We start from the raw sequence: 27,298 nt of genomic DNA, 5'->3' as shown, positions 1-27,298 counted from the left end.
TGCTGCTTAAGTTGGATTGTGTATGATGCCTGGATACTTCTTCAGATGACATGCAGCTTTTTACTTACTTTTGAACTGTTATGTTCTGTGTGGCAAGGAGTGTTGCTTTTCAGGGGATTTTCAAATTCTATACAGAAAATACTGAATTAAGTGCAGAGCACAAGAAGACTAGAAGATCCACTGCCCTTTACAGCTTTCTGGTGTCTAGTTTCTCACAGAAGTGAAAATGCTGAAGACTGGCAGCTTTTATAGAACAGATTCTCCTTGAGAAGAGAAGCAGTGAGATTCTTTCCCTTGACAGAGTTTTCTCAGTGACAGGTGGAGAGTTTATTGATGCTGAAGTGGGGGTGGGGGGTTCTGCTTTGGAGGAAAATGTCTTGAGCCTTACACTGTCTTATGAAGATGAGCATTAGCATTGCTGCATCATAGTGGTCCTCATTGAAGTGCAAAAAGGAGGCCTTTCATGAGAGATCTGGTCCATTTGATGCACTTCAGGTGTGCTTTAAGAGTCCTAAATTAAGATTGGTTTCCATTAATGGGTTGTGAATCTGGAATGGCGATTATGAACCAAACAATATAGGCCTAAGCACAAAAGCTTGGAAATCGCTGACTTGTTTTATCAACTGTTATTGTCTGGATTCTGATGCATCCCTAGAAGTTTAAGTCACATCATTACTGAACTAATACTACCTTTTGTAACATATATAACTTTTTTGTGTGTCTTAATTATGCAAATAACATTGTTCATTTTTTTTATCTACATTTGGGAGTGTGTAGTTGGTTGGATTCAGTGGCACTGGTATTTTTCAACATATTGTGAATTTATAAACATTTTGGGAAGATGCGCCACTAACGTAAATTTCCATTCTTTCCCTCTGTCAGGAAGAAGGAAATATCAAAGAAATTGCAATAACTCACCATGTAAAGGAAGGGCATGAGAAAGCAGACCCTTCACAGTTTGAACTTCTGAAAGTACTAGGACAAGGATCCTTTGGAAAGGTTGGTAACTGAATGCTTGATGAGCCAATTATTCAGGAATATAGTACTGGATAATATTAGGAGTGAAATATTTAGAACAGTCACAATCTTGCATTAAGGCAATGTTGCAAGTGAAAACTGCTTTCTAAATCAGTGCTAACTAGCCACTGTAATTGTGGCAGATCCTTTTAAAGCAGTAGGTTTGGTTTTTTTTTCTAGTTTGTATGATATGTAGGTCTCAATGTTCCGTAGAAAAATTGGCTTGATATGAAATAATTGGGTATTCACTGTTAAAACAGAATGTCATTTTTTCTATAACTACTACTCTTCTATGTTTCAGAGGGCAAGGGTTGACAGGTTTTTTAGTAAGTGTTCCTAGTTGCTAACTTGCTAATGGTAGGTCATCACCAGCACAGAAGCTATAGGCAGAATCTATTTTTGTAGCAGATTGTAACAAACAAATTTTAGACAATAATGGCTGCTGAAGAAAACATGATATACTGTAGTTGTGTTCATACTAGGCATTATCTACCATAATTTGGTTAAGGCACAACATACCTTGATATTTATTTGAAGCTCTGTTAAAGACTCAATGTTTCTGGCATTTAGTGAGTGAGTACTGTCCACACTGACATCTTAATTTAGGTGTACATGATTCATAGTTTTACTTGTCCAAATCCAGCTTGGAAGCAAAATATTAACTTCATGTGGCAAGACAGATCATTGAGACAGAGTGGAATATGCAGTGTAAGACAACAGAGCCTTTACATCCATTTTGAACCTTAACTGCAGTTCTGAATGATGTTAAGCTCTAGTGTATAATGCCAAATCCATCTTAGATATGGGGGAAAATGAGAATAATTGGTCCAATTCTCTCTTGTGGTAGGAAGTTACTCTTAGTCACATTACTGGAGTAGCACTTCCAGTTAAGCCTGGAAATCTAGATGTTTAGAAATACAGAAATTTTCTACTCAAACTAGTAAGAATTCACTGAGAAACATGATTCCAAAGGTGATTTCCTATGTTGTTTGATTTCATCCAGAATCATAACCAAGTTTTTATTTGGAAATCTTCAGAAGTAAACCATTCAGGGGGGAGGAAATGTAAGCTAATAAATGATCATTTCAACAATCCCTTTTATTTTCTTGATAATACTAAATTCAATACTATAACTGAGGGGACAAGTTCTGAAAAAGCAAAAATAATTAACTGTCAAGCTGACTCAAAGTATTACAAAAATGCCAATCTTATCCTCAGTTGTTTTAGCTTTTATGGAAAAAGCATTAATATTACAAAGCCCATAATCCCTCCTTTCTATTAATTTCAGAATATGTTGCTACTTCCCATTCAGTTTAAAATTATTAATTCTGCATGCTTTTCAAGGTCTCTTGAAAATATTCTGGTAATCTCTGGATAATGCAAAAGGATGTTAACATAAGTGAGAATTGTATACAAAAACAGACATAAAACTAATTTCATATAACATGTTTAACATTCTCATATACCACAACATGTTTCTGTGCTTTTTCATAAATAACCAGGAAACTATGGCAAATATATTTTTTATTTCTTCATTTCTAAATCTAAAATTTAGGTCTACTGGAATTCATTCTGTATTAAAGATATTAAAACCAATCCCACTCAATAAATCCCATTACACTAAAGAAGGAAATGAAACACACTTTAAATTAGGTTGGTTGTCCTTTATTGGTATATGCAAAACTCATCCAAAGCATGTAATAAAAAATATGGGTTTGACACAATTTTATAGGTTATTCTTTTAAAAAATATTTTGTTATGCATTGATTAATATAGTTTTCTGGATCAACTTTTGTATGTACATTTATCTTCATATCCAACAGTCATTGTATTGGCACTTTTGCTGTGCCATCTTATGAATTTTAATAAGATAAAACTATTTAGAGATTAATATTAAAAAGCTGAACTCTGTTTCAAATTTCAGCTGAGAGTGTCCAATTATACTTTCTTTTACTCACTGAAATCAGTTAAGTTAAACCAAAGTTAATTTGGCAGACTGTCTTGAATGAACGTTTTAGATTATGAAATGAAGGAATAGTAGGAAAAAATGCAAAGAAATTTTTCTTGGTCTTTGAAGAATCCTAAACTCAAGTAAGCTAATAATAGTATTGGGAGAAATAATAAGGTTGAGTTTCATTGAAATAATACTGACTACTTGAATTTCATAGCAAAGTATATTGATCTGGCTTGTCTATATTTTCTTTTAAGAATTCTTTTTAATTTTCAATGCAGGTCTTTCTTGTCAAAAAAATCTCAGGATCAGATGCTAGACAGCTTTATGCAATGAAGGTGTTGAAAAAGGCCACCTTGAAAGGTAAGCACAGATTAGAGAGGGGGCAAGGAATGAATCAGGGACATTATACCAAAACTTTGTATTTACACATGCTGTTCTAAAGATTGTGTCTTAGAACTTTTTTCTATCTAACAGCAGATAGCAGAATACACTGCCTTGTATTGTTAGCCCAGGAGGATTAAATAAACAGTACTATATTGAAAGTTATAGGGGAAAGTAGGTTCCTTTCCATGAGAAGTTCGTTAGGTGATGGTGGTTTAATAGACTAGTTGTGTTACATCTGCCACCTGACTTGCTCCTGAGCTGCTGTTATTTGAAACTTAATATCCTTCCTTTTTCATTTGCTGTGTATCACCAAGGTTACAGTTAATGCCTTTTGCTCAGTTTATATTTAGGTCATGATATTTAAAAGTGCATTATATCAGCTGTCTTATTCTAAAAGTTCTAAGCACAGGCATTTAAGTCTGTCTTTAAAACAGAAGTATACCGTACATTTTCCCAAAACTCTTTCTGCTTGTTCTGGGTGTAGAATATATTTGATCTGAGTTAATCACCTAAGTTACTTGAGCAAAAATGAGTTGTAAATTGTTTGTTTCTTATTTGGTTTTGATCTTGAACGGTATCAGTAACAAAATAAGTTTAAATCTGAACAATCTCAGTTCTGTCCTGAAGAATTATGTAAGAAAAAAAGAAATAATGTATTTTTTACTGTCACTTAAAATGGAAGTGATCGTTCACACTAATCCCTTAACCAGAATGTATTTGTTGCTTTATGCCATTGTTTAATACTTCTATTTGTAGTTCTTCTAACTCATGACTGCACTGAAATTGTAATGATAATACTTGTAGTACATCATCTATGTTATTGATTATAATACTGATCTACAACTTTAACATAATAGTTTAATCTGAAAATATTCATATAAAGATGGAGGGAACAAAAAGTCACATTGAATTGTGAACTTCTGCTAAAATGTTGAATCTGAAATTTTTCTGCTAGCCCTGAATACTTATCTCACAAATCTCATTATATATCACTTTCACATAAAACTGAAGGTGTAAGTGTTTTTGAACAGTTTCCTATATTTTGATTCCTCTGTGTTTTATGGCATGTGTTATTCTCATTATTTACTTCCTATTTTTGTGAAATTGATTTCCACTCATTTAAGTTACTGTGATATCCTCAGTAGCCTTTCATTCTCCAGCCTGTTAATAGCTCAGAACTGGAGTCAAAGGTCATTCAGCAGTTGCTTTTTTAAGATATTTGAGGGCTTCTCTCCATCACCTTTTGATTGTGGTGTAAACTTACGTGTTTAAATTACAGTCCAAGCTGTGGATCTAGTTTTGCCTACAGATGGCTCAGACTGATAAATGCTGAAATTGGAAGCCTGACTTTTCATTGGAAAAGGAGAGTCTTTGAGGCACTAAGAATTCAAGGATGCATAATGAGCAGAAAAGTGACACTTAACAGGACAATGCCACGCTTTTTAAAACTTTATCTGAATTTTCAGATGCTTTTGAGTGTCTTTTGGTTGTAATTTGTGTTTTAGGAAGAGCAGAGTTGCAAGCAAAGTAAGGTTACTTTTGAAATCTTAATATATTAACTGAAAGTATTTTTACCATAACTGCAACATTTTTTGAGATCTAATATTGTAATTTTAAATTACACTGTAATTAAATACTGTATTACTTGGATTTGTCTAAAGTTCTTTAGCTCTTTCAAATCTATTTCATAAAGTTACTTCTGTGTTCTAAAATGAAAGATAAAAATGCCCTTTAATACTGCTTCTTAATCGAAGGCAGTGTGCATGATTCACAAATCAAATTTAGAGAGAATATTTTCATAGGAATGCAACTATATTAGCCAGAACACGTTGATGTAACTGCACAGACCAACCTTTTAATGTTTAGAGCAAATCCAAGAATATTCACATACAACTTTGTTTAGAGCAGAGACTAGGTTATTAATACACTCTGATAGAAGGTATCATCTTTCAGTGCCTCTTTATGATGGGAGAGAAACAGGGCCAAATCATTGCTAGAGAGTCCAGTATCAAATGTATTAATAAAAATCAGTACTTCCAGCAGCACACATAGGGAAACTAGTCAACAAAAGTCAGATTTTACAACAAATAATGGCTAATACCAATGTCTGAAATGAGCTCAGTTCCTTATACTTTTTTTTTTGGTTAATATTTTGTAAATTGGAGCTTCTCTAGCTTTTCAGAAATAAGGCTCATTATCCATGTAACTGTTTCATAGATATAGGCACTTAGAAGTCTTTTGAAATTTTTTCTCAACTGGATCTGCCTTAATATTCTGAATTTTAATTTTGTGATTCAGATGAACTTTTTGAACAGTGAAATTGCACAACTATCTTGACATTTTCATGACGTTAAATGTAAAGGTCAAAATTCAAATGTGATGTTTGCTCTGTGTTTGAACACTTATTTCATGTGCTTCCATTTTTAGTAATCTGTTCTGCAGGTAGATGGAAACCTGATAGCTTTATTAATTCTTGAAAACCTATCTGTATAGCTTTTTCACAAGTACCTGTATTATTGTAGGTGCCTGTTTCTAGGAAAAGGTAGCTAAACCTCTAAAAGACCCTTTTGCTGCTTGACTTTTTTTTCTTGCCTTGTTATGTTTTAGTATCAGAGAACTCGGGCTTGTTAACTGTACAAAGGAATGCCAGCAACTTAAACTTTGGACTGGACTTTGTTGCTCTGGGTGTTTCCTTCAAGAAGTTGTAACATTTGGGAAAGGGGCAGTAACAAAATGTAGAATAAGGAAAAGAAAGAGAAATGCAACATCTTAAACCACTGTTAACAAACTTTAATAGCTATCACCTGTGAGAGTTCTGAATTTTGTCTGCATCCTGGCTGTTTTGGAGCTACAGATGGGATCCAGGCACTGGCTGGAGTGGCAGGGGAGTTGCCTAGGACAGCTGAAGCAAGTGCCATGCTCAGCTAACCATCTTGCCTGTATTCACGGATTGTCCACTCCATATGCAGGATATCTGCGTGCTTAGTTTAATCTATAGTGGCATAGGAGCAGATACATGTCCCATTCTGAGCCACCGCAGTGGGACAACACAGGCAGCTTGAGCAGTAACTGCTTCTCTGTTGCCTGATATACTCCTCCCTGCACACATTAAACCATTTTAAAATCAAAAATATTGTCTGAAGTACACACTACATCAATTGAATGTTCTTTTTATTGTCAGTTCTTAATAAAGAAAGGAAATTTCTTTAATTTTCCAAGTCATGAATGTACTTAATAGTGCAAGTTACCTGAATGAGTTAAACCAATATAAGCATCTTTATGATAGTATAATTGTATTTATAAGTTTGGTTTGCTATAACTTTAATTCTCCCTACTTTTCAACAGTAAAAAAAGGCTGTTTTCTGTATGTAGCTGCAGCAGTTTTGCTCTACTGTTTAAAAGGTTAACTAAGTATAGAGCAGTCTGAAGGGTGCTTATGTTTTATCATGTGCTTTTAAGTTTATTTACCTAGTGTCATATTTTGCCAGTAGCAGAAACTGAAGCAAAATAAAATGCATAGAGATATATCAGAAAATTCTGCACTGTCTCGGATCAAATTATGTCTCAAATCTCTTGTATAGTGAGCTGCAGACAGTTGGATACAGTGTGAAGTACATTAGGAAACATGAGAGAAATACTGATTCATCATGTAAATTTTGTTTGGGTTTTTTATTTTTATTTTTCTCTTGCTCATGTTCTGTTGTAGTTCGAGATCGAGTTCGGACAAAAATGGAACGTGATATCCTAGTAGAAGTTAACCATCCTTTTATTGTCAAGTTACATTATGGTGAGTTGCAGAAAAATTCATTTTTTTATATTGTAAAAATGGGTGCTTGTCAAGATAGTACCTAGTATTTGCTTTGTGGTTCAGAGAATCACAGAAAATTAGTGTGCTATCTGAATCCTGATTGTGCAAAGACTTTCTGTGTAGTAATTCTCATGCAAAGTAAGCACATGGCTAACTTCATGCAGTGTTAAATCTTTATGACTCAGAGAGTCTGTAGCCCTTTGTTGTTAAAAAGCAGTTATCTATTTATGTCTAGACATTTTTTTCCAAAACCTCTTTTATCTTTTGTATGTCATTTACTTTTTAAAATTATTTCTTATTCTTGCTTTATGTACTCTATAGAAAACATACACAATGGCATTACTTCCGTTTGCATCAAAATTGGTGGGAAATATGTCCTTTAATTTTAACAGTATGGGAAGCCATAAGGAAATATTCATGTGGAGGGGGGAGGAAATCAGTACTCTTAACATGTCATGCAGAAGGTAAACTGAAAAAAAGATTTTTTTTTTTTTTTTTTTTTTCATTTTATGGGGGTTTTTTTCGGATCCTGTTTTTCCTATAGTTCAAAGCTGAGATCTGTATCACTCTCTGTGGCTTAAATAATGTAGCTTTCACTACTTGTCACTCTTTTGCAAACTGGACTAGATCTCCCTGTTGAGTTTCCAGAGGTTTTAGAATATATGCATTAGTTAGTAATTTGCCCTTTTAAAGCTAGGCTTTTTACTTCCAAAATCTGGAATGAAATGCTGACTAACCCTAAGTATAGTTTATTTTTTTAGAAATTCCATTGATGACTTGCTTTTTTTTCACATGGCATGGTCCATGATAAAGGAATAGTTACTTAATTCATTTAAATAAATTCTTCCACAAAGGACAAAGAAGAATAATTCATTTTGATAATGAAAATAAGGGTGGATTATTGGGTATGTTATTCTTCTGATCATGGGTAAAATTAGATGATATTTAATTTTTTTTAATTGGTCTTTTCAGCTTTTCAAACAGAAGGGAAGCTATATCTTATTTTGGATTTTCTCAGGGGAGGAGACTTGTTTACACGTTTATCCAAAGAGGTAAACTTTTTTAATTTGAAAATTGCCTATTGATATAATTTTACTATAAATTTTCTGTATTAGAAGAGTTTACTTTTTAAATTCAGTTTTCATTGAATAAAATTTTGACTATCTTTTTTATTAACCAGCTAGGTTTTTTGTTTGGTTGGGGTTTTTTGCACAAAGCAGTCACTTCATGAAAATGCTGTTAGTAATGTACATTGTTTCTGAAAAAAGGTTTTGACAAATTTTCTGCAAATTTTCTTCCTTTGCTACTATGTTTAAAGATGAGTCTTGGAGCATGGATTTATATAGAGAAATTCAAATTAACTGATTTATGTCAGGTTTTAATATCCTGAATTTAATGTCAGATTTGTTTTTTAATTATTTATATAAGAACACAAAATTAAATTATTTATAAATATCAAAAAAGCAAGAATTGTATTCCACTTATTTTAGTAATTTTCCAAACATGAACACTTTGCCTCTGTCATGCTGGTGATTTTTCTGTGTAGATATGTGAAATAATGACTTTGGAAAATTTTATTACCTCAAACTAATTTGATTATAACTCCTAAAATATTAACATTTCATATATCTTTTTTTTTTTTTTTGCCATCACTCATGTGCAAAAACTTCCACATAGGATAAAGATACAAATATATCCAATGTATATCTCGTAATCAGAACTTGTAATTGTAGCTGTCTTCTATTTTCCCGTGCTGCAGAGTATCTGGGACAGTTAGATCACCACTGCAAAGCTATATGGTTATTAAGAGGAGAGTAGAATGCAATGCATTTTGGGTATAGATATGTCATCATTTCTGTGCTGACCAGAAAAATTATTACATTTAATTCAGTGAAGCCATTAATTTCCAGTTGCTTCTTTTAGTTTGTTTTGCCACAGATAAGTAGAAATATTAGTACTCCAAAACTGAGATACTTTTTTCTTAAAATCTGTAGTTCTCTCTTGATTCCCAAGAAAGACTGTATATCATTTTGCAGCTGCTGACTCTTTCATCTCGAGCCGCTCAAATTTTGTAAGATTTAATATGATCAAATAAGAAATATTCGTTATAGGTACCTGAATCTAAGCTAATTGTTTATAACTGATAGAGTGAAATGGACATGCTGGATGCTTTTAATGTCATCCTCATATTAATTCATGTGATTTTAAAATAGATCAGATGAACTGCAGCCTAAAAGTTCCTGCTTTTTTTCCCCATTGACTACTGATTAACTCAGAGCTAGATGTCTACACTGCAGATGCTTAAGGTTGAGAGATGAATTCCATGCAGTGTTTTTAAAGAACATAGTGTGGGTGTATTATCATCCTCATGAGATCTTTCATTATTTGAGCTTTTACATGTTTCTTATGGAGATTTCCCTTCTTGAATGTGTCTGTACTAAATATTGGCTCTTTTGTAGAAGTAACATCAGCAACAACCTTTTGTAAAAGCTTTAATATCACTTTCTCCCTTTAAACTACTAAGGGGAAAATATATTTTATTCTTTGTTCTTAACTCTTGCTTAAAATGATGTTCATCTGTGCTCCCCATTGCCACTATTTTTTTTTTCTAGGTCCATATGCTGTATCTAAAGATATTTGTCTTAAATTCTTTAAAAAAAGCCCGAGCAGTAACTGCGGTAGAATCAAATGCAGGTTTTTTTATCATCTTCTAAATTCTCAGAGAGGTTTAACTCATGTTTTCTGTCAGTGGGTCACAACAGTTGTTAATATAATTGGGACAACATGCTCATTTCAGTGAACATAAACAGGGATTAGATTATTTTCCTAACAGTAAATGTTGGATTGCTACCTGAGCTCTTACCCTTGCTCTTACATAGGCTATTTCCTTAGTTTACTCTTTTTGGTCTGCCTTTTCTGCAATTGTATCTTGGGCTGGATCTTGGGGTTTTTACCATCACTGTAACTTCTTTTTTATAGATATTAGAGACGGTCTGCGCAAAACCAAGATGCATATGCTTTTCTTGTGTCTCTTTGTAGACAAAATGCAGGCATTTGGTCATCTTTAGTCCATTTGTTGTCTGGAAATGAAATGGTCATATCCAGTAAAGAGGTAGTCACATTCTTTAAATGCTTTACAAAAATTTTCAGTCCCACTACAATGTGTCTGTCTGTTCTCTTGAACAGTCAGAAGCAAGTAAGCTCATTTTTGTAGAAAGAATAATATATTGGCTTCAGAAGTTCTTTTTCAAGTATGTACTGTGAAATAGTATAGATTATAAAATTCTAGTTTTTGTCTAACCAAGAAATTTGCATTTCTAGGATTTTGCTTAGGAATTAATTCAAGTCCATGAAGAACCATTCTGCAAAACCGCTGCTACCACTGTTTAGTTGGTGCTGGTGTAAGCTTTACAGATTTTACATGTAAAATATATGTTGTTTTGTTTTTTCAGGTGATGTTCACAGAAGACGATGTTAAATTTTACCTGGCAGAATTAGCACTTGCTTTAGACCATCTACATAGTCTTGGAATAATATACCGGGACCTAAAACCAGAAAAGTAAGACTCCTCTGAGGCAGATGCAGTGTATTAAATTAATTTCTATAGCACTTCGACCTACACACTTCTCTTTCCAGCTGTAAAACTTCAGTAATTTACTATGTAAACTGAACAGGGGAGGAGGTAGGGGAAGCTTGTGTGCTATTTTAATTTAAAAGTTTGGATTTAATTTCCACTAGAACATGATCATCTAGTTTCTGTGGTATGCCAAGTGCTATAATCCATGTTACTTTAGAGAGTATACTGAAATATTCCTAGCATTAATTTTCCAGGTGTTTTAGGGTGTACAATGAAGAAGAGGTGGTCTTGGCCTTCTGTTTTTACCATTATTGTAGAATTTCTGGACTAGAGATAAACTTAGAGTAAATGTGTAAAACAAAGTTACAGTTGAATGTTCTATCTTTCCATTTGAAAGCCTAACAGCAAACAATTTTTTCCCACACTGATTTTTAAAATGCGCTGCCTTAAGAGCAGAAAGGAGTTTAAATATTAAAGCAAAATACAAAAATAGTGACAGGCCTCATTTGGTGTATTGACAATGATGCAATTACACGGAAAACTTAAAATAAGCTTGCAGCTACAATTCCGGTATGTTGGTGTGTCTCAATATATTAGTCATCCATACTTCATTCAAATTACTGAATTCAATCTCCTGTTCATGTCTTTCCTCCCATAATTTTTATTTTTAGTTTTAGAAGATATAAAGAAGAAAACTTCAGTGCTATCATCTGGAACATTTGAGCGTTTCAGATATAGATGTATGCTGTAGTGTTACTCTACCTGGAGGGAAATCTAAGTGATGGTGTAACGTGCATTTCTGTTGTGCTTAATCAGACCGTTAACATACTCTGCCTCACTGCCAGGAAATCTGTAATAACTCTGAAGTCCTGATGTCCTTGGTGATCCCACTTCTCTGTTATGGTTATAGAGAACCTGAAAAGTCTGTGTGGGATAACTGTCTCATGTAAAATATTGGTGGAAGAGAACAGAAATGAGTAACAAGTATCACAGAACCTGGCTGTTCCATGGAACTTCCGTTAGGCTAGCTTGGTCTTTTGTGCATCTTCTGTGAAAAAGACACAAATCTGAAAATGTTTAGCCCTGACTGACAAGAAGGGAAATATTCATACTAAATCAAAAATTTGGAGACTTTTGGCATGGGCTTGCATTTACAAATGAAAAGGGTATGAATTACATTTGAAGTTCTGTTAAGAACTTCTTCTGTTGAGTGTTCTGTTAAGTAATTCTGAAGTGAGGAAAAATAAGCTTACCAAGTGGAAAAAGATCTTTAAAAAGCAAAGCTGGAGAACTTTTTGCTAACATTTACTTCCACGAGGAAAAGGGTGAAATAGTAATTGTCAGAAAACTAAAGAGCTACTGCCTCAAACATAGTTTGTTCATTGACACACTGTATGTGTCTATACCTATTTAAAAGCCTTGGGTGTATCTGATTTTAAAACCTGTCAAAGGTTGAAATTACTTGCAAGTGATGGATGAGATAGATACAGCCTGTAAGAGTTCAGTACTGTACTGTGGATCTGTTTCCCACCATGGAAACTGCAAGGAGGAAAAGGGAGGGGTAGGGGAAATGGACAAGTACTGTGTGCCCGAGTTGTGTCTCATACCCAGGATGAAACGCAGCTACACGCAGGAGAAGCTGGAGGAACTAAGTCTGCTGTGTAGGTGGTGTTAGAGAGTCCTTGAATACTTTGTATGCTTTGAATTGCAGTTATACTCAATGGCAGTTAAGGGTAGTTGGCATCTCTAAGAGAAGTGTGGACTTTTTTGTGATTGAAATAAACAGGCGGAAGCACAAGACCTGTTCTAAGTATAGTGCCTGTGGGTTCTGTCCTTTGGTAGAACATAAGAATATTTATTACTTGATGTTATTTGAAGAGGTCAACACCCTTTGAAACAGTAATTGCAAATGAATACTCATTCTGTATACATATGCAAACATACGTTGTATTAATGTCTTGCTCATTTTAAGAGAAATGAAACTATGTCTCTGTTTTTAACAATTGTGATGATGCATGCTGCAGATGACCAAAACTGGAAGTTCAAGATAAATGTTACTACATACTGTGGTGAATGTAACCAAATTGTCAAATAAAATTCTGATATGCTGATGTTTCATAATCTTTAAAAAGAAGTAATTGAAGGAAAAGAAAATGTGTAGTTTCAAAGTATTTCCTCCTAGTGATTCATCTTCATGCATGTTCAAATCAGCTTGTCTTCATGTATGCTGTTCTGTTTATTCCTAAATGTTGTCAGTACATTATCTGAAACAACAGTTAAAAGATATTTTAATTAGTTTGGTTTATTCTTCTTATTGTTTTTTAGCATCCTGCTTGATGAGGAAGGACATATCAAATTGACAGGTGAATTATGGAAAATTGCAACACCTGGATTTTTTTCTGTTTGTAATAAAATCTTTCATTTTCCTTTTTTTTGGTTAAAGCAATATGGTAAAATAAGTAGTTTTAATTGGTAGGTAATTTTTCTGTGGAGCAAATACTGTAATTAGTTCAAAATAAATGAAATACAAATATTTAAGATATGCTTTTCAAGTATAGCTGATGTTATAGACCTGTGATAATGTGGGGAGGGGAGGGAAATTTTGTAATTACCATATGTGTACAATATGGGTGTATATATAAATGGTACAAGCATCCCATTTCACATTATGGTGAAAGTATTAACCGTGAGTGATTTTAACAACACAAAAATTACATTTAGAATTTTTTTTTTTTCTTCCAGATTTTGGCTTAAGTAAGGAATCAATCGATCATGAAAAAAAAGCCTACTCCTTCTGTGGAACAGTGGAATATATGGCACCAGAAGTTGTTAATAGACGAGGCCATACACAGAGTGCAGACTGGTGGTCTTTTGGTGTTTTAATGGTAGGTTTCTGGTAAACGTAAAAAATAGCAAAACTGTGCTTTGCGAGGTTTGGTGTAACAGATAATAAACTTTAAGGTGAGCTTTAAATGAATTGTAACAACCAAAAAAAGTCCAGATTATATGAAATTAATAACACCACCATAGAGTTTGGATCGAGAACATGGACTAGGTCTTATATCAACACCAAGAATATGCCATATTTTTGTTATTGTTAAATTGAAATATTTTCTTCTATTGTAGTTTGAATGTTATGGAGACTAAGAGTTTACTCTTATTATACTTGAAGTATACTAAAGTATACAGGAAGAGCACTGTCTCTTCCAAGGTGGGGAAGAAATTTAGATCCAATTTTAAAATTTTAATTTATTCTCAAGTGGAAAAAAAATGACTGATAACTCTCTAATTAGTCTCCAGTGTAATTACAACGTAGTGCAATAATGGCAGCTGTTGCTCTCGCATATTAAAATAATCTAAATGAGACTGAGCTGATATGAAATACAGTTGCTCAGTTCCTTATGGTGTTTCTGCAAGGATTTCTGTGAAGTTACAGAATCAAGGGAAATAATGTGTGATTCAAATATGCTTTTGGGAAAGAAAAATCATGTTTTGTATTTTAGGAATGCTGAATGGCTTTTAATATTTATAATCTTTTTGTGCATTTTTGGCATAAAGATTAAATAATTGTCTTTTTAAAGGAAATGTTTTTGGTTTTTACTGCTGCTGCTACATATGACTGTAACAGTACAACTAATGTGTGCTCTCTGTAGTACAAGGACTCTTGTGTCTGAAAATAAGTCATCCTGTCACCTTTTAATCATCTGGAATGCTGTTGTGATCTGAAAACTGACTATGTAAAAGTAGCACCTGATAACCAAACTCTGCAGACACACACCCTCACAACTGCACATCTTATCAATAAAAACACAATCAATTAAAAGATAATTCCAGTGTAGTTGCAGAATATTTGTTGTTGATAACTCATAGTTAAACTTCAGCTTTATAAATCTGGAAAACATAATTTTGTGCTTATAAAATGCATATGTTAAAATTGAAAATTGCTGAAAGATGTTAGATGTGACTGGTGTAGCTTTCACAGACCAAGTGCACTGCATTTTAAACACTTTGGCTTCTACTTTGAATACATAAATATGACCTTAAAAAGCACATTCTTTAGTATATGGAACACAGTGCAGTTTTCTCTAAGACATATTTTTGTTGCTTGCATTTCTAGTTTGCATGGCAATTTTCATAGACAATCTGTATGTATCTGCTCTTAAATCACTCTTAATTAGAATCTGTGTTGATTGAGAATTCAAGTTGTTGGTGTGGTATGAGAAGTTATAGCATAGAAACGGACACTGGAAAGGTATCTCAACAAATCATTTGGCCTGTTTTTTCCTGCTGCTAGACACTAAGTATGTTTAAACCATCCTTAAGAAGTATATTCCAATTTTTCCTTTAAAACAGTGACTATTTTAAGGGATGCCAGACATCTAAAAAAATTCATTTGAAGTTTTCAGAAGCATTATGCATTTGTTGAGGTACTCTGCTGCTGAAATGAAAGATGATAACTAGGGAAGGCCAATATTGGCTTATTCTTAAAGTACTATTAGCCTATTGATGTTGGAGTATAGTCTGGGGGGCTGGGGGCCAGGGACAAAGAACAAGTGTGCTGAGTTGTTAATACAAGTGTGTATGCTTGTGACAAATAGGAGCTTGCTAAAGAAACTTATTTCAAGCAAGTATAAATGAAGCATGCAGCACTACAAATTTACCTTTATAAAAGTTTTTTTTTGCAAGTGCAATTTGTGAAGATAATTCTAAACTATAAACAAGTGAAAGGTGATTTTTTTTATAATTTTGGCTTATGCCTCTCACATTTTCCTGACAGTTGTCTTAAGAAGTGTTAAAAGTGGGATTTTTTTCATGTTGGCATTATGTTCAATTTAAAATTTTAGATTTGAATACATAAGTATCTAGCAGTAGTGAAGAGTTGGCAGCTTTTATTGTCTGAATGCTTTATAGGGTAGTAAGAAATTTTAAAATTTTAATAAAAAGGGGTTTTAAAGAATGCTGTTAGTGCAACTTTGTACTCTTATTGTAGATCTAATAATAACACTAGTCCCACATTATTCACTCAAGTTATTCATGTACATTTTTAATGCTTACAAGGCTGATGTTTGGGTTGTACCAGAAAAGATGGAAATAGAGGATACCTTGTGTTCAGGATGACAAGTCTGCAAATGCTATTCAGAGGGTTACTTTATAATTATTTTAATTTTGATGGCTTTAAGTGTATGCCATAAAATTTCATTAAACTAAATTGTCTTGCAATTCTTAAACCAAAAATCAGGATTTCTGCCTCAGAGCGGCTGCTGTGACTGCTGCCAGGCTGCTTTCACTGCCTCACTTAGATCTGATAACCCCTGCAGTATACTGCAGTCCAACAGAAGTGCCTTCATATTTGTCTATTTTTACTCAGTCACTTTCAGAACAAATCAGTATTTTAACAGTGTCTGTTGTCTACTACCAGGCACTGTAGAATGTGCATGCACGTACTGTGTAGCTCTTACGTGTTCCTTCAGGCTTTATTTCCGCTGTATGCATACAGTAACCACTTTTCATCATGCATGTCTTTGTCAATCAACTAACCTTTTTTCCCTTTCCAATGAAGGCTATGTACATGCCAATTTTTAAATTTTTGACATTTTTAGATATCTCTGCATGAGGAGAAATCATCACTAACTTTTGAAAGGGGAATTTTTCCCTACCCCCCACTCTCTTGAAAACTAAAATACAGTTGCATAGATTGAGGCTTCCGAGAATAAACTTTTTAGGCAGAAATTAATCACAGAACATTATAGACTAAATTGTTCAGATAAAAGCATGTAAAGCAAGGTATCAATATAGGAAAATATTTTGCAGCTTTAAAGATGGCAAAGGCTGCTTAATGTTCATAGTAATTTAAATTGTACAATGAGAAGTTGTTTTGCACAGACTTGATTGTTAACATGCATGAATTTTGGAAGGTTAAGATGCTAAGTGGTTTTGTCAAAAAATAGATTTTGTCCAGGTAATGTAATTGATGAAAGTTTTACTCTATACAGTTTGAAATGCTCACTGGTACTCTACCTTTCCAAGGGAAAGACAGAAAAGAAACCATGACTATGATTCTCAAGTGAGTACACTCTTATTTATATATCTCATCAGGTATTCTACAGGGATGCCCTCCGGGCTGCAATATCTAATTTCTACTCTTCCCTCATTTCCAAAGGTACTGGTAAATCCTCACTCCCTATTCCATACTATTAATTCTCTTTGCCACCTATCTAATTTGCCTTTCTATTCCTCCCCCATACCAGGTACAAAGAGTTTCATAGCAGCTCTTTAATATGTAATAATAACTTCTCCAACCACATGATCTTTCCCATTTTATTTCCATAGTATTTTTTCTTATCCTTTTTGATAACCTGTGCATTTTTTTTCCTTGGGGTTTTTTTTTTTGTTGTAGGTTTTCCTTTTTTTTTTTTTTCCTTTTTTTAAAGAAAGCATTTACTCTCCTTAACCTTCTCTATCTTACTAGCTCCTCACCCTACTACTTTATAGTACTGATGCTGCCAACAACTTGCTTCCCTGATAATTCCCGTATTTGCTAAAGTGCATCCTCCCTTATGTACTCTCCTATGACTTGCCCAAGCTCCAATTTTCCCCTTTGCTATTTCCAGTGTAGATTTTGCATTAGCTATATTGTGTAAATTGCTTTCCTTCATGCAGTTAACGTTCTTGTTTTTGCTAATGAAGGCCTGCTTTTTTTTTTTTTCCTTGCTGATCCCCTACATATTCTCTGAACTAATACAACCTATGACATAATTGTCCCACTTTGGGGACTGTAGCCTAATGCTGTGCAAACAACTCTGTTTCCTCATGTCATAGTGTCACTTCTGTTTCCATCCATTTTTTACTAATACTTTTTTCCCCCCCATGGAACCTCCTAAGACTATTTTAGTTTTTTCATTTGTTTTCTGCTTTACTGTTTATCATTGTTCTTAGTCCCGTTACTGCTTGTCTACCCATATATCAAAGCCAGCATTTCTTTTGCATCAACAGCCTGTTTTGAAAAGTAAATATATGAAACTCTTTCATACTTTTTCTAAGAATTAGAGTGTGAAAACTGCTAGAAAAACTCATTTTCTTTGCTTTTGCTTTCATAATGCATACATGTTATTTTATTCTTTGCACTCGTTTTTCTTCCTCATCTTACATTTGCAAATTTAGTGATGCTAGTTTCTTCTGCCTCAATACCATGCCAGTTCAAATCTTCATGTTGTGATTATTGAATGTCTTTAACTAAAAGGTTCTATCTATTCACAGCGAGCATAAATTCCTTCTGACCACCTCCTATTTACAAGAAGCTAGTCTGAGATAGTTCTACTGCACTCTCACTTGTTTCAGGAGCCATGCTTTTTTTTTCTATCCCTGTCTCACAAGTCACCTCTTTCTTTTCTTTCCTCTGCCTGCATGTGACTCCACTCTGTTCCTCAATAGTCTTTCCACTGTTTCTACAAAAATCTTCTGTATTCAGCTGCCATGTAGAATATCCTTGCATCTCCCCAGTTAATTGACATTCACAGTTACTTTCAGAGTTCATCTGAGCATGTATATCTCATTCCCTTTCCAACTTCTTTCATATCTTCTAGTCTTTGTAATTGTTATTAGTTTCAGAGCTGCACAAAAAATGTGGTATGAAGTAAAATTTTACCTCTGTTTTAATGTTCTGTACACTTATGATTATTACATACATAGCGATCTGTTTTGCTGTTGGTAATATGAACAGCTGAAAACCAGAAGATATTTTAAAGTATTTTCTGATAAATTCACATTTTTTGTCTGGCCCCATAAGAATGGCAGTATGTTTTCTTTTTATTTTCTGTATACTAGTAAATGTTTACAATGGACAGATGTGCACACAAATTCATATTTTCAGTTCATCATTTAAGATATATTACTTTTCTTACCTTCTGTTCATGAAAATACACAGAAAATGTATTCTTCTTACAACACGTGTTTCTGGGCTCTTTATTTCTCACGACATTACCAAGACAAGTTTTTGTTTATTCTTGTGTGTTTTACCTACTGAGAAGCTCTGCAATTTGAAGAAATCATAGTTTGCAGCAATAAAGTTAACTTACTAAAGCATCTTTTCTCCTTTACTAAAGAGGTATGCCTTTGTATAAAGTTTTGTCTTTGTCCATCAGAAATGTCGGAAAAAAAACTGCTGTCACTCATGTAACCTAGGAACTCAGAGGACCCGGTGATCACCTTTTCCTTCTTCTGTGTCACATGGCCAGTAAAGGATTTTGTGAAAGGAGAACCTTCATGATTGAAAGGGAGAAATGACAATCTTAATCTCTGCGGTTTGCGCAATGGCCTCCAATTCACTCCACTGTGGACTGCAGTACATACCAGTCCTCTGGAATTTCTTCTACATCTTCAGTTTCTACATATTCAGTGAATTAATATGTTTTCATATTCAGTGAATTTTACATATTCATTTTCTTCTACATATTCAGTGATTCATTGAGTCACTTCTCAGTAAGATTAATTGCAGTTATGTTTTTGGCCTAGTTTTAGATTTTTCTAAGCAGTTGGCTTCTCATGCTGAACCTTCAGGGCTGCATCCTATTGATGGAGCTGTTTTGGATTATAATAGGACAAAGATTTTCACCCACTCCAGCACAGTCCTATCATATTTAGTTGTCTGTTCTTGTCCTTCAGTAACATCATAAATGATACCATTGTGCTTCTGCAGACAATGTGTTCCTTGCTTCCTTCTTAGAGTGTAGCTCTGTGATACTTTGCTGATGAGCAGAAATTATATCAAGTGAACATTCAATGAAATCACTGCATATAAAGTGCATGTGTAAGAACTCAGCTGCTAGTGATGCACAGCAATCGGGGAAGCATTGGATGGCCCACTGCCCTTTCCTCTACTCCATTGGTGGTCTTGATCTGTCTGTAGTATGTTACTGAAGAGCCCAAAGAAAGCAAAGTTTTTCAGACTCTCCACCCCCAGCTTCTTTAATGCTGAAATGAATGGAAGATGTAATAAACTATAGTTTTAAAGTAATAAATAGTGAATCAATGACAATGTATATGCACTCAGTGAAGTCACATGTAGGTGGACACTACAAATAGCTGGAACACAAGGTAAAACATGTTTTCTGGTTGAAATACCAGAAAACATAAGAAAGCTTATGCCATGGATTGTCATGAAAATATACAAGCTACACGTTGAGTAGGAGATGGAACGGAGGGAATTGTATCCATCCTTACCATGAGCGTGGCTGTATGAAAAAATGAAACCTGGTAACGGTGAGACTATGGGGGTTCAACATTAAACAGAGAGTAGAAAAATTGGCAAGGATTACAAAACAAAATTAAATGACAGATCTACAAAAACTTAAGTCTAAAAATTCAAGACTAGTAAGTTAGAAAGTAATATTTGAAATGGATTGGGGGAGCAAAAAGAAAGAAAGGAGGGAGTGGTCTTTTTTCTTTTTTTTTTTTTTTCTTTTTGCCTACTACTTACTTCTTGTAATATCTGTCCTATCTTAATTCAATTTCTATCTTCTAGCTTAGCTTTTCTGTTTTTCTTGGGTATTCTTGGTGTGTCATACTGTGATAGTTTTCTTACCCCTTCTAACATGTCTTTTATCTTGCTATCGGAATGAATTTGCTTGTTTGGTGTCATTTGGTAATAAATGGACTTAAAAGTAGATCAAAGCATATTACAGAAACTTTTTGTAAACTGTTATCCTGTAATTATTCTTTTCTATGTTTTTACCACATCTTTCTCTAAGTTCTTGAGTCATTACTGAAAATATACTAATCAAAACAGGAAAAAAAAAAAAAAAGGAAATTACATGTTTACATGACTGACAGCACTTTTGCTCTGTTTCTGATGTCTGAAGGCAATTTCTCAGTGATGCTATTTTGTTTGATATGGATTTGTTGAATGACAAAGGACAGGGGGGATGCAAAGTTAATTCTTACCTAAATTTGTTTGTCTGCTATTAACTATCTTTGTTCTATAGGGCCAAACTTGGAATGCCCCAGTTCTTGAGTCCTGAAGCACAGAGTCTTCTGCGAATGCTCTTCAAAAGAAACCCAGCAAACAGATTAGGTAAAGTGTTTAGCAGACTATTTTAAATGTAATTATAATATTGATAACATAAATGATCATTAAACTGACTAAATAAATTTACAGTTGCTTATGTAAAACAGGTTTTGAAATAAGAACATAGTTTGCCTGTTTACTCTTATATGAACAAAATATAATTTCTGCTATTTATACATCTAAAAAAAAAAGATAAGAAATATAATTTTGATAGTCATACTTTTGACCAAGAAGAAAATAATTCACAGACATTTTTCTTCCTTATAAAAGGAGCAGGTCCAGATGGAGTTGAAGAAATTAAGAGGCATGTATTCTTTTCCAAAATAGATTGGAATGTGAGTTTCTAATTCAAAATTTAATTCAGTACATTTCTTAGTTAAGTGTTTGGTGGTGTCATATAACTTTTTAATTCACTCTGGCCTGTGCCTTCTTTTCAGAAATTGTACAGGAGAGAAATTCATCCCCCTTTTAAACCTGCAACTGGCAGACCCGAAGACACGTTTTATTTTGACCCTGAGTTTACAGCAAAAACTCCAAAAGGTAAAAAGAGAAGAATTAAACAATTTACTTATTAAAAAACTAGAAACACTGTTCCTGTTCAGCTTATGTAAAGTGTCTTGTTCTTCCAGATGTTGCTGGGCTAAGTAAATGCTCACAGACAAGTATTCCATTGTTCATAAAAGTTTTTGTGGTCTTTGATATAAATATATCATGAGGGACAACTCAGTTGTCCTATGCTAGAAATAAAGTAATCCTCAGCAATAGAACATATACATAAATTTAATTTTACTTACCAAGGTAATCTCATTTTTTTAAATTCAAGAATATTATTTGTGTCTTTAGAGGCTATGTTCTGTGGCTTCATTTAATTCATGATGGTGATTCTGCATAATATTTATATGTAGAAGCTTAGTCATTTCAGGCTTTGGGTGGCAAAGTTGCTGTTTCAAGGCAATGTATCTCTGCATTGCTTTACTGATCAATTCAAAATACGATAGAAATTTTTGTCTTTACATATTTTCAGTATAACCAAAATTTGAGTACTTCTTATCCATAAATGTAACATGGATATGCTGCTATATGTAAAAAGTATTGTCTGACAGTAATATGATCTGTGTAGTCATTGTTTATCAGTTGTGGTCATCTAGGTGGTATATGCAAAACAATTCAGTAACTATTTCTGTTTTGATCCTCAGAAACACTTTCTGCAAATTCCAGCTCCTCTGTACTTTATATAATAAAGCTGTAGTTTGCTCTTCAGAGTAGACATAATCTCATCTATACATTTTAAAAACTGCTTGTAAGTAGATGATGTGTTTTTCAGATTCGCCTGGTATCCCACCTAGTGCTAATGCACATCAACTTTTTCGGGGATTTAGTTTTGTAGCTATTGCATCAGATGATGAAAGCCAAGCAATGCAGACAGTTGGAGTGCATTCAATTGTCCAGGTGAGTACCTCTGCTTTAAAAAAAAAAAAAAAAAAAAAAAAGTTAGTAAAGCAGTATTGCTGTCTCTTAGTGGAGGGATGTTTCCTTCATCACAGAAGGAAGTACCATGATAAAGTCATATCAGCTTTATACAAGAAAAGTAAAAATTTGATTATTTTATCCATAGAAAACCTCTGAAGCTGCAGGACCTGTGTAATTACTGAGCAGCCACGGTTATGAATAGGCTTCAACCCTTAAATGAAACCATCCTACCGTCTGTACTGTATTAACTCTTTATTATCAAGCCATAATTACAGGGTGGAGGGGAGTAACAGACATCTCGATCTTTTTTCCCCTATGCATGAAAATATCAGTTGAATCCTGCAGTGCAGTAGGAGGCACTGGAGTGCATTTGTGAATTGTATGTGGATGTTTAGGGCTGCCAAACATTTTGGAACCCATGACCCAGGACATAGTCTGTCCCTCCCAAGCCACTTTAAATTAATGTGCTAATCTGTGATATTTTGTAATTAACTTCAGTGTATCCTACAAGTCAATGTTACAGTACGCAGACAAGCTTTGCTTCCTAGCAGTATTAGAATGACTCCAATATGGTCTCCCATATTAATAATTGTGAGTTTGTCACATTTAGTAGCCTAATACAGTTGCAATATTCTATTACTGCCATAGCTGCTTATTTTTGGGCAACAGACCTTTGGTTAGGTGCAGTTTTGTATGAGGCAAGAAAGGTGGACCTTATGCTAGAATGAGGAGAGGCATGCCTTGCCTCCTTACAAGGCTGAGGTTATTCTAAAAGCATGCTTCAGCACTGGAGAGTTTATAACCAGTGGGAAAGGAGCAGATACATGTCCAGGAAAGAAAACTGGAAGACCTCTGCAAAAATTGTATTTCTACCTCTTTCTGCTTTTAATAATTCTAATTAGCAAGGAAAACTGAGTCATGAAAACCAACTGATTATCTAAATTGTGTTGAAAACTTACTGGTGTATAGGTAGGAATAAAAATGTATGCTGTATGATTGGGTTTGTTTACATTTTTCACTGCAAGGATATTTTGCAAATGTCTGAGAGAATTTTTCAGAAACATGAATAGTTCTTTTATTTCTTTAATCCTCTCATGTCTAGAATAGTCATGACATGCTTGTTTGTACACATTACCTGTTTCATGTGTAATAAGCCATTACATTTCAAGAGGGTTTGGATCTTTTTTTATTCTGAAGAAGCTGTCTGATTTTGATATATGGATCAGAATGATTCCTGGACCTGAAGCCTTGCTAAAATTTTCTGCAAGCTTTTCTATGCTCTTTTCCCACATAGTTTGGTAGATGAAATTATTTCTCTTTATATATAGTTTCCTTCTCTTGTAAAGGTCTTTCTCTGCTGCCTTTCCTCTGTGCCCCTCAACCACTTCCTCACTCCTATTTCCTCTTTTCAGTGCTGCAGGATACCCAGATGGTTTCCTGCAAATGGTTTGCATCCTTTGCACAAACTCTTTACACTAGAACACCATTTCCTTCCCTTACAACAGTGAACACTCGTCCTTCTTTCAGCTTTTTATTTCTGTGAAAGGATTTTTTTGACTGCCATTTCATGCAATTTCTGGTTAATCTGATTCTATTCAGTATGTCTGAATTTTCCAGCTGGCATTCATCTGTTCAGATAATAGAAACAGTGAAGATTTTTTTTTTAACGTTATTTTATAATTATTTTACCATGTAGTCTTATGATTTTATTTGTTTTGGAGATTCTCTCTTTAATAAATCAGTAACCAAAAGAGTCATGTTGTCAGTTTCAAAAATAGTGTGCATTATTTACAGTGTCTAATATGTAATTTATCTCATACTAATATCAAACAGAAGGTAGTGACTATTTAGACCACTTTGAGCTAGTACAGCCATCAGTTTAAAATTTGAAGCAAATCTGTAGGAATTCAAAGACTTATTTTTAATATAAAGGTCAGTTATATATTTAGAATATTCATCAATTGATAATATTATTTTGGTAGCAGCTGCACAGGAACAGCATTCAGTTTACTGATGGATATGAAGTAAAGGAGGATATCGGAGTTGGTTCTTACTCTATCTGCAAGAGATGTATTCATAAAGCTTCAAACATGGAATATGCTGTAAAGGTAATTACTTTGTTATAAAACACACTTTTCGGGTTTTAGCATCATAGACATTGGACTTCATTAATTTATTTGCCATAAATAACAGCAAATTAGAATAATTTTTTAATATAAAAATAGTTTAGATGAAAATGTGAATTATACTAATCAACCAAATATAATACTTACTGGCAGATATTTATATGGAGTTGCTATGAGGTTTGTTATCCATATGCTGGTTTGGGTCATGAAAAACAATCTGCAGTCTCTGAAACACCTATGTAATTACGGTAGAACTGATGGGAGTTACATGACTGCTTCTAGAAGGAAATGTGCTGTGAAAAACTTAGATGACTTTTCATCATTTTTTAAAAATGTGATTGATTACTTTTATTTAGACATAGTTATAGATGAGGGTTTTGCTTCTAAAGCAGATTTATAACTTGTCAGATAGCTGGGAGTTCATAACAGTGCTTAAGTCTGGTATGCCTTCCAGAATAAACTTAAAAGTCTTTGTCTTTGCTAGTTTTTAACAAGGTTTCTAAAGTTTTTATGTTATTCTACTGGGTTTTCTGGTGCTTCTTCGAAGGCATTTAAATTCTTAGTTGAAATAAGAGAGTTCCCAGAAGTGGAATGATAGGTTGTTTTTTGGTTGGTTTGTTTTTGGGTTTTTTTTGTGTGTGTGTGTGTGTGTGTGTGTGTGTGTGTGTGTCTTTCCATATAAAACTTTGGGGCTGAATGGTTACCATGAAAGCAGGAGTATGGATTAACAGGCTGTAAAGGGATGGTGGAGGGAGAGAGAAATTTAAATCCTGTACTATGAAGTGGTTCTTTTTTTGAATTGCTGAATAGTTTACTACTGAATTTATCTTTGCAATTTACATAGTATGTTTTACTGTATCCCTTGTACGTAGATTGTTCACTGAAAACCCTCCAAGTTCAGTTTGGTAGTTGCATACTTGTCTTTTATTCTGATTCTGGCCAGGAACGGATTTGACTTCTGTGCTTGCAATTTGAAGTAATTTCTTGAAACTGGAAGAAAGTACTGGCATTGCTGTTAATTCTCTAAGCCGTAACATTTATTGTGAAGATTGTCTTTTCTGTTGCCTCTGTTGTGGCTTTTTTTTCCCTGCAAGGAATCATGAAAAAATAGTGAGGTGATCAGTGTCCAATGTGTTAGGATGGTGCTGGTAGCAGGAAAAAGGGCTTAAGGATGTCAGGACGAAGAAGGGGTAAGACAGATATAGAGAAGACATTAGAGGAAATTCTACAGTGCAGAGGGAGAGGAAAAAAGGAGAAGAATAAGAATACTTTTTAAGTAGGGCAAAATAATATTTTTCTTGTTTGCACAGGAAGAACTTCAGAGCCTGATAGCAAGTCTCCAGAGATTCAAATGAACTTCCATCACAGAATGGTTGCCTGAATTAACTCTGAGAAATTTTTCCATTTTCTTATTTTTGATTCCCTTACTCTACTGCTTTTTCTTTTGCTGCACTAAACATTTGTTTGAGATTAGCTTTGTGAAAATCAGTTTATTATCATCATCAAAACAGTATCTCATGTCAAATTAAAAACTTCCTATTTTATTAAATGATGGCTGACTGAAGTCTTATCTACTGAACAGCCTTGCATTATTTATTAAAGCCTGAAGGATCAGATAATTTATCCTCCAAAACTGTTTTCAACTGAAAGATTTTTCCATGTTTTTCCAATGTTTTTTGCTTTGCCTTGCTGTTCTAATTTAACAAACTTTTAGTTATAATCCATGCTCTTTACCAACAATGTGTTGCTTATCTTCTTATGCTAGTAAGCACACGAAAGTATTACACAATATAATAGTCACAAAAAGAATTATGCCTATAGATCTATTTGCTCTTACAGATTATTGACAAGAGTAAAAGAGATCCAACAGAGGAGATTGAAATTCTACTGCGGTATGGACAGCATCCAAATATAATTACCCTAAAAGATGTAAGTAGTGTGTTAAGGATATCCTTCAGTGTATTATAATTGCATATCACTTTCTAATTTAAGAGATTACAAACTACATGTTTTAGATGTATATTCATGTTTTTCAGTATTTAAAAGTAAAGCAACATTCTAATGCAATTAATTCAACAACATCTAATTTTTTTACTGAGATGTCTCATTGTTCTCTTTTAAAGATGCTCATGTTTTGGTACAGCATAATCCTAAACAGTCAAGTAATTTATCCTTCATAAATCCTAGCACAGGAATAATTCATTCAACATTAGCTCTATTTTTAAAGGAATAAAGTTTTTTTTATTACCTTGTTAACTTAGAATCTACTTTTCTTTACATTAGTCAAAAGCAATTTTAAAGTACATTATGTAACTGAGGACTCACTGTGTTAACACAATACCCACAGTAATTTTCATGGACAGTAACGAGTGTTACTCAGTGGTGCACAAAATCTCTTCATATCCACAGTCATCACTTTTACCTAGTATCTTTATCTGATCTTTATATGGAAGATTATCTAGCTATTTTTCTATTGTATGATTTGCTCTGAGCATGGAAACACTTTGACCATAAAAAGCAAAGAATAACGTAAATTGGGAGGTATTTTCATAGTGAACAGTAGATTCTGATGATCTAACAGAAAATTGTCTTAATTATGCTATTAAAGAGGATTAAAAATTCTCTTCTTAGTCTGCAGGAAAGTACTCTGGTTGCCAAAACCAAACATCAAGCAAAACAGCTAACCATTTCCAGGAAGCTCAGCTCAGCTGAAGGGAAGTTCTCAAACATTCTGAAGTTATTAAAACAGTAGCTTGTAAATAATGTGGAGATGAATGCTAGAGAACTCTGCCTAAAGTTCTCCTGTAATGTGTCTTATCAATATCATGTAGTCTGGCCCTTTCTTGGGAGAACAAATTTTCATTCTTGCTCAGCCTTTTTATGTAATTTAATTCCAAAG

The 27,298-nt window shown here is 33.9% G+C and overlaps 1 protein-coding gene across 2 annotated transcripts in view; it reads left to right on the top strand.

The window, feature by feature from the left end:
• RPS6KA3 (ribosomal protein S6 kinase A3) overlaps positions 1-27,298 on the top strand; it is a 65,083-nt gene that overhangs the window by 22,733 nt on the left and 15,052 nt on the right. The window contains exons 2-15 of one of the 2 annotated variants that reach the window (XM_026844927.1): positions 883-999; positions 3,250-3,331; positions 7,062-7,142; positions 8,136-8,215; positions 10,616-10,722; positions 13,066-13,103; positions 13,483-13,625; positions 16,734-16,804; positions 20,721-20,809; positions 21,074-21,138; positions 21,241-21,343; positions 22,128-22,252; positions 24,259-24,381; positions 26,239-26,328. In XM_026844927.1, coding sequence (XP_026700728.1) covers positions 883-999; positions 3,250-3,331; positions 7,062-7,142; positions 8,136-8,215; positions 10,616-10,722; positions 13,066-13,103; positions 13,483-13,625; positions 16,734-16,804; positions 20,721-20,809; positions 21,074-21,138; positions 21,241-21,343; positions 22,128-22,252; positions 24,259-24,381; positions 26,239-26,328 — 1,314 coding nt within the window. Of the gene's footprint in view, positions 1-882; positions 1,000-3,249; positions 3,332-7,061; positions 7,143-8,135; positions 8,216-10,615; positions 10,723-13,065; positions 13,104-13,482; positions 13,626-16,733; positions 16,805-20,720; positions 20,810-21,073; positions 21,139-21,240; positions 21,344-22,127; positions 22,253-24,255; positions 24,382-26,238; positions 26,329-27,298 lie in introns of both variants that reach the window. The other variant, XM_026844917.1, reaches the window with a different exon arrangement.

Source organism: Athene cunicularia (assembly GCF_003259725.1).
Source record: "Athene cunicularia isolate RWA chromosome 1 unlocalized genomic scaffold, athCun1 chr1_part1, whole genome shotgun sequence".
In the NCBI taxonomy this organism is placed as follows: Eukaryota; Metazoa; Chordata; class Aves; order Strigiformes; family Strigidae; genus Athene; species Athene cunicularia.
The sequence above is the reverse complement of the archived record's forward strand: the minus strand, read 5'-3'. Positions and strand labels throughout refer to the sequence as shown.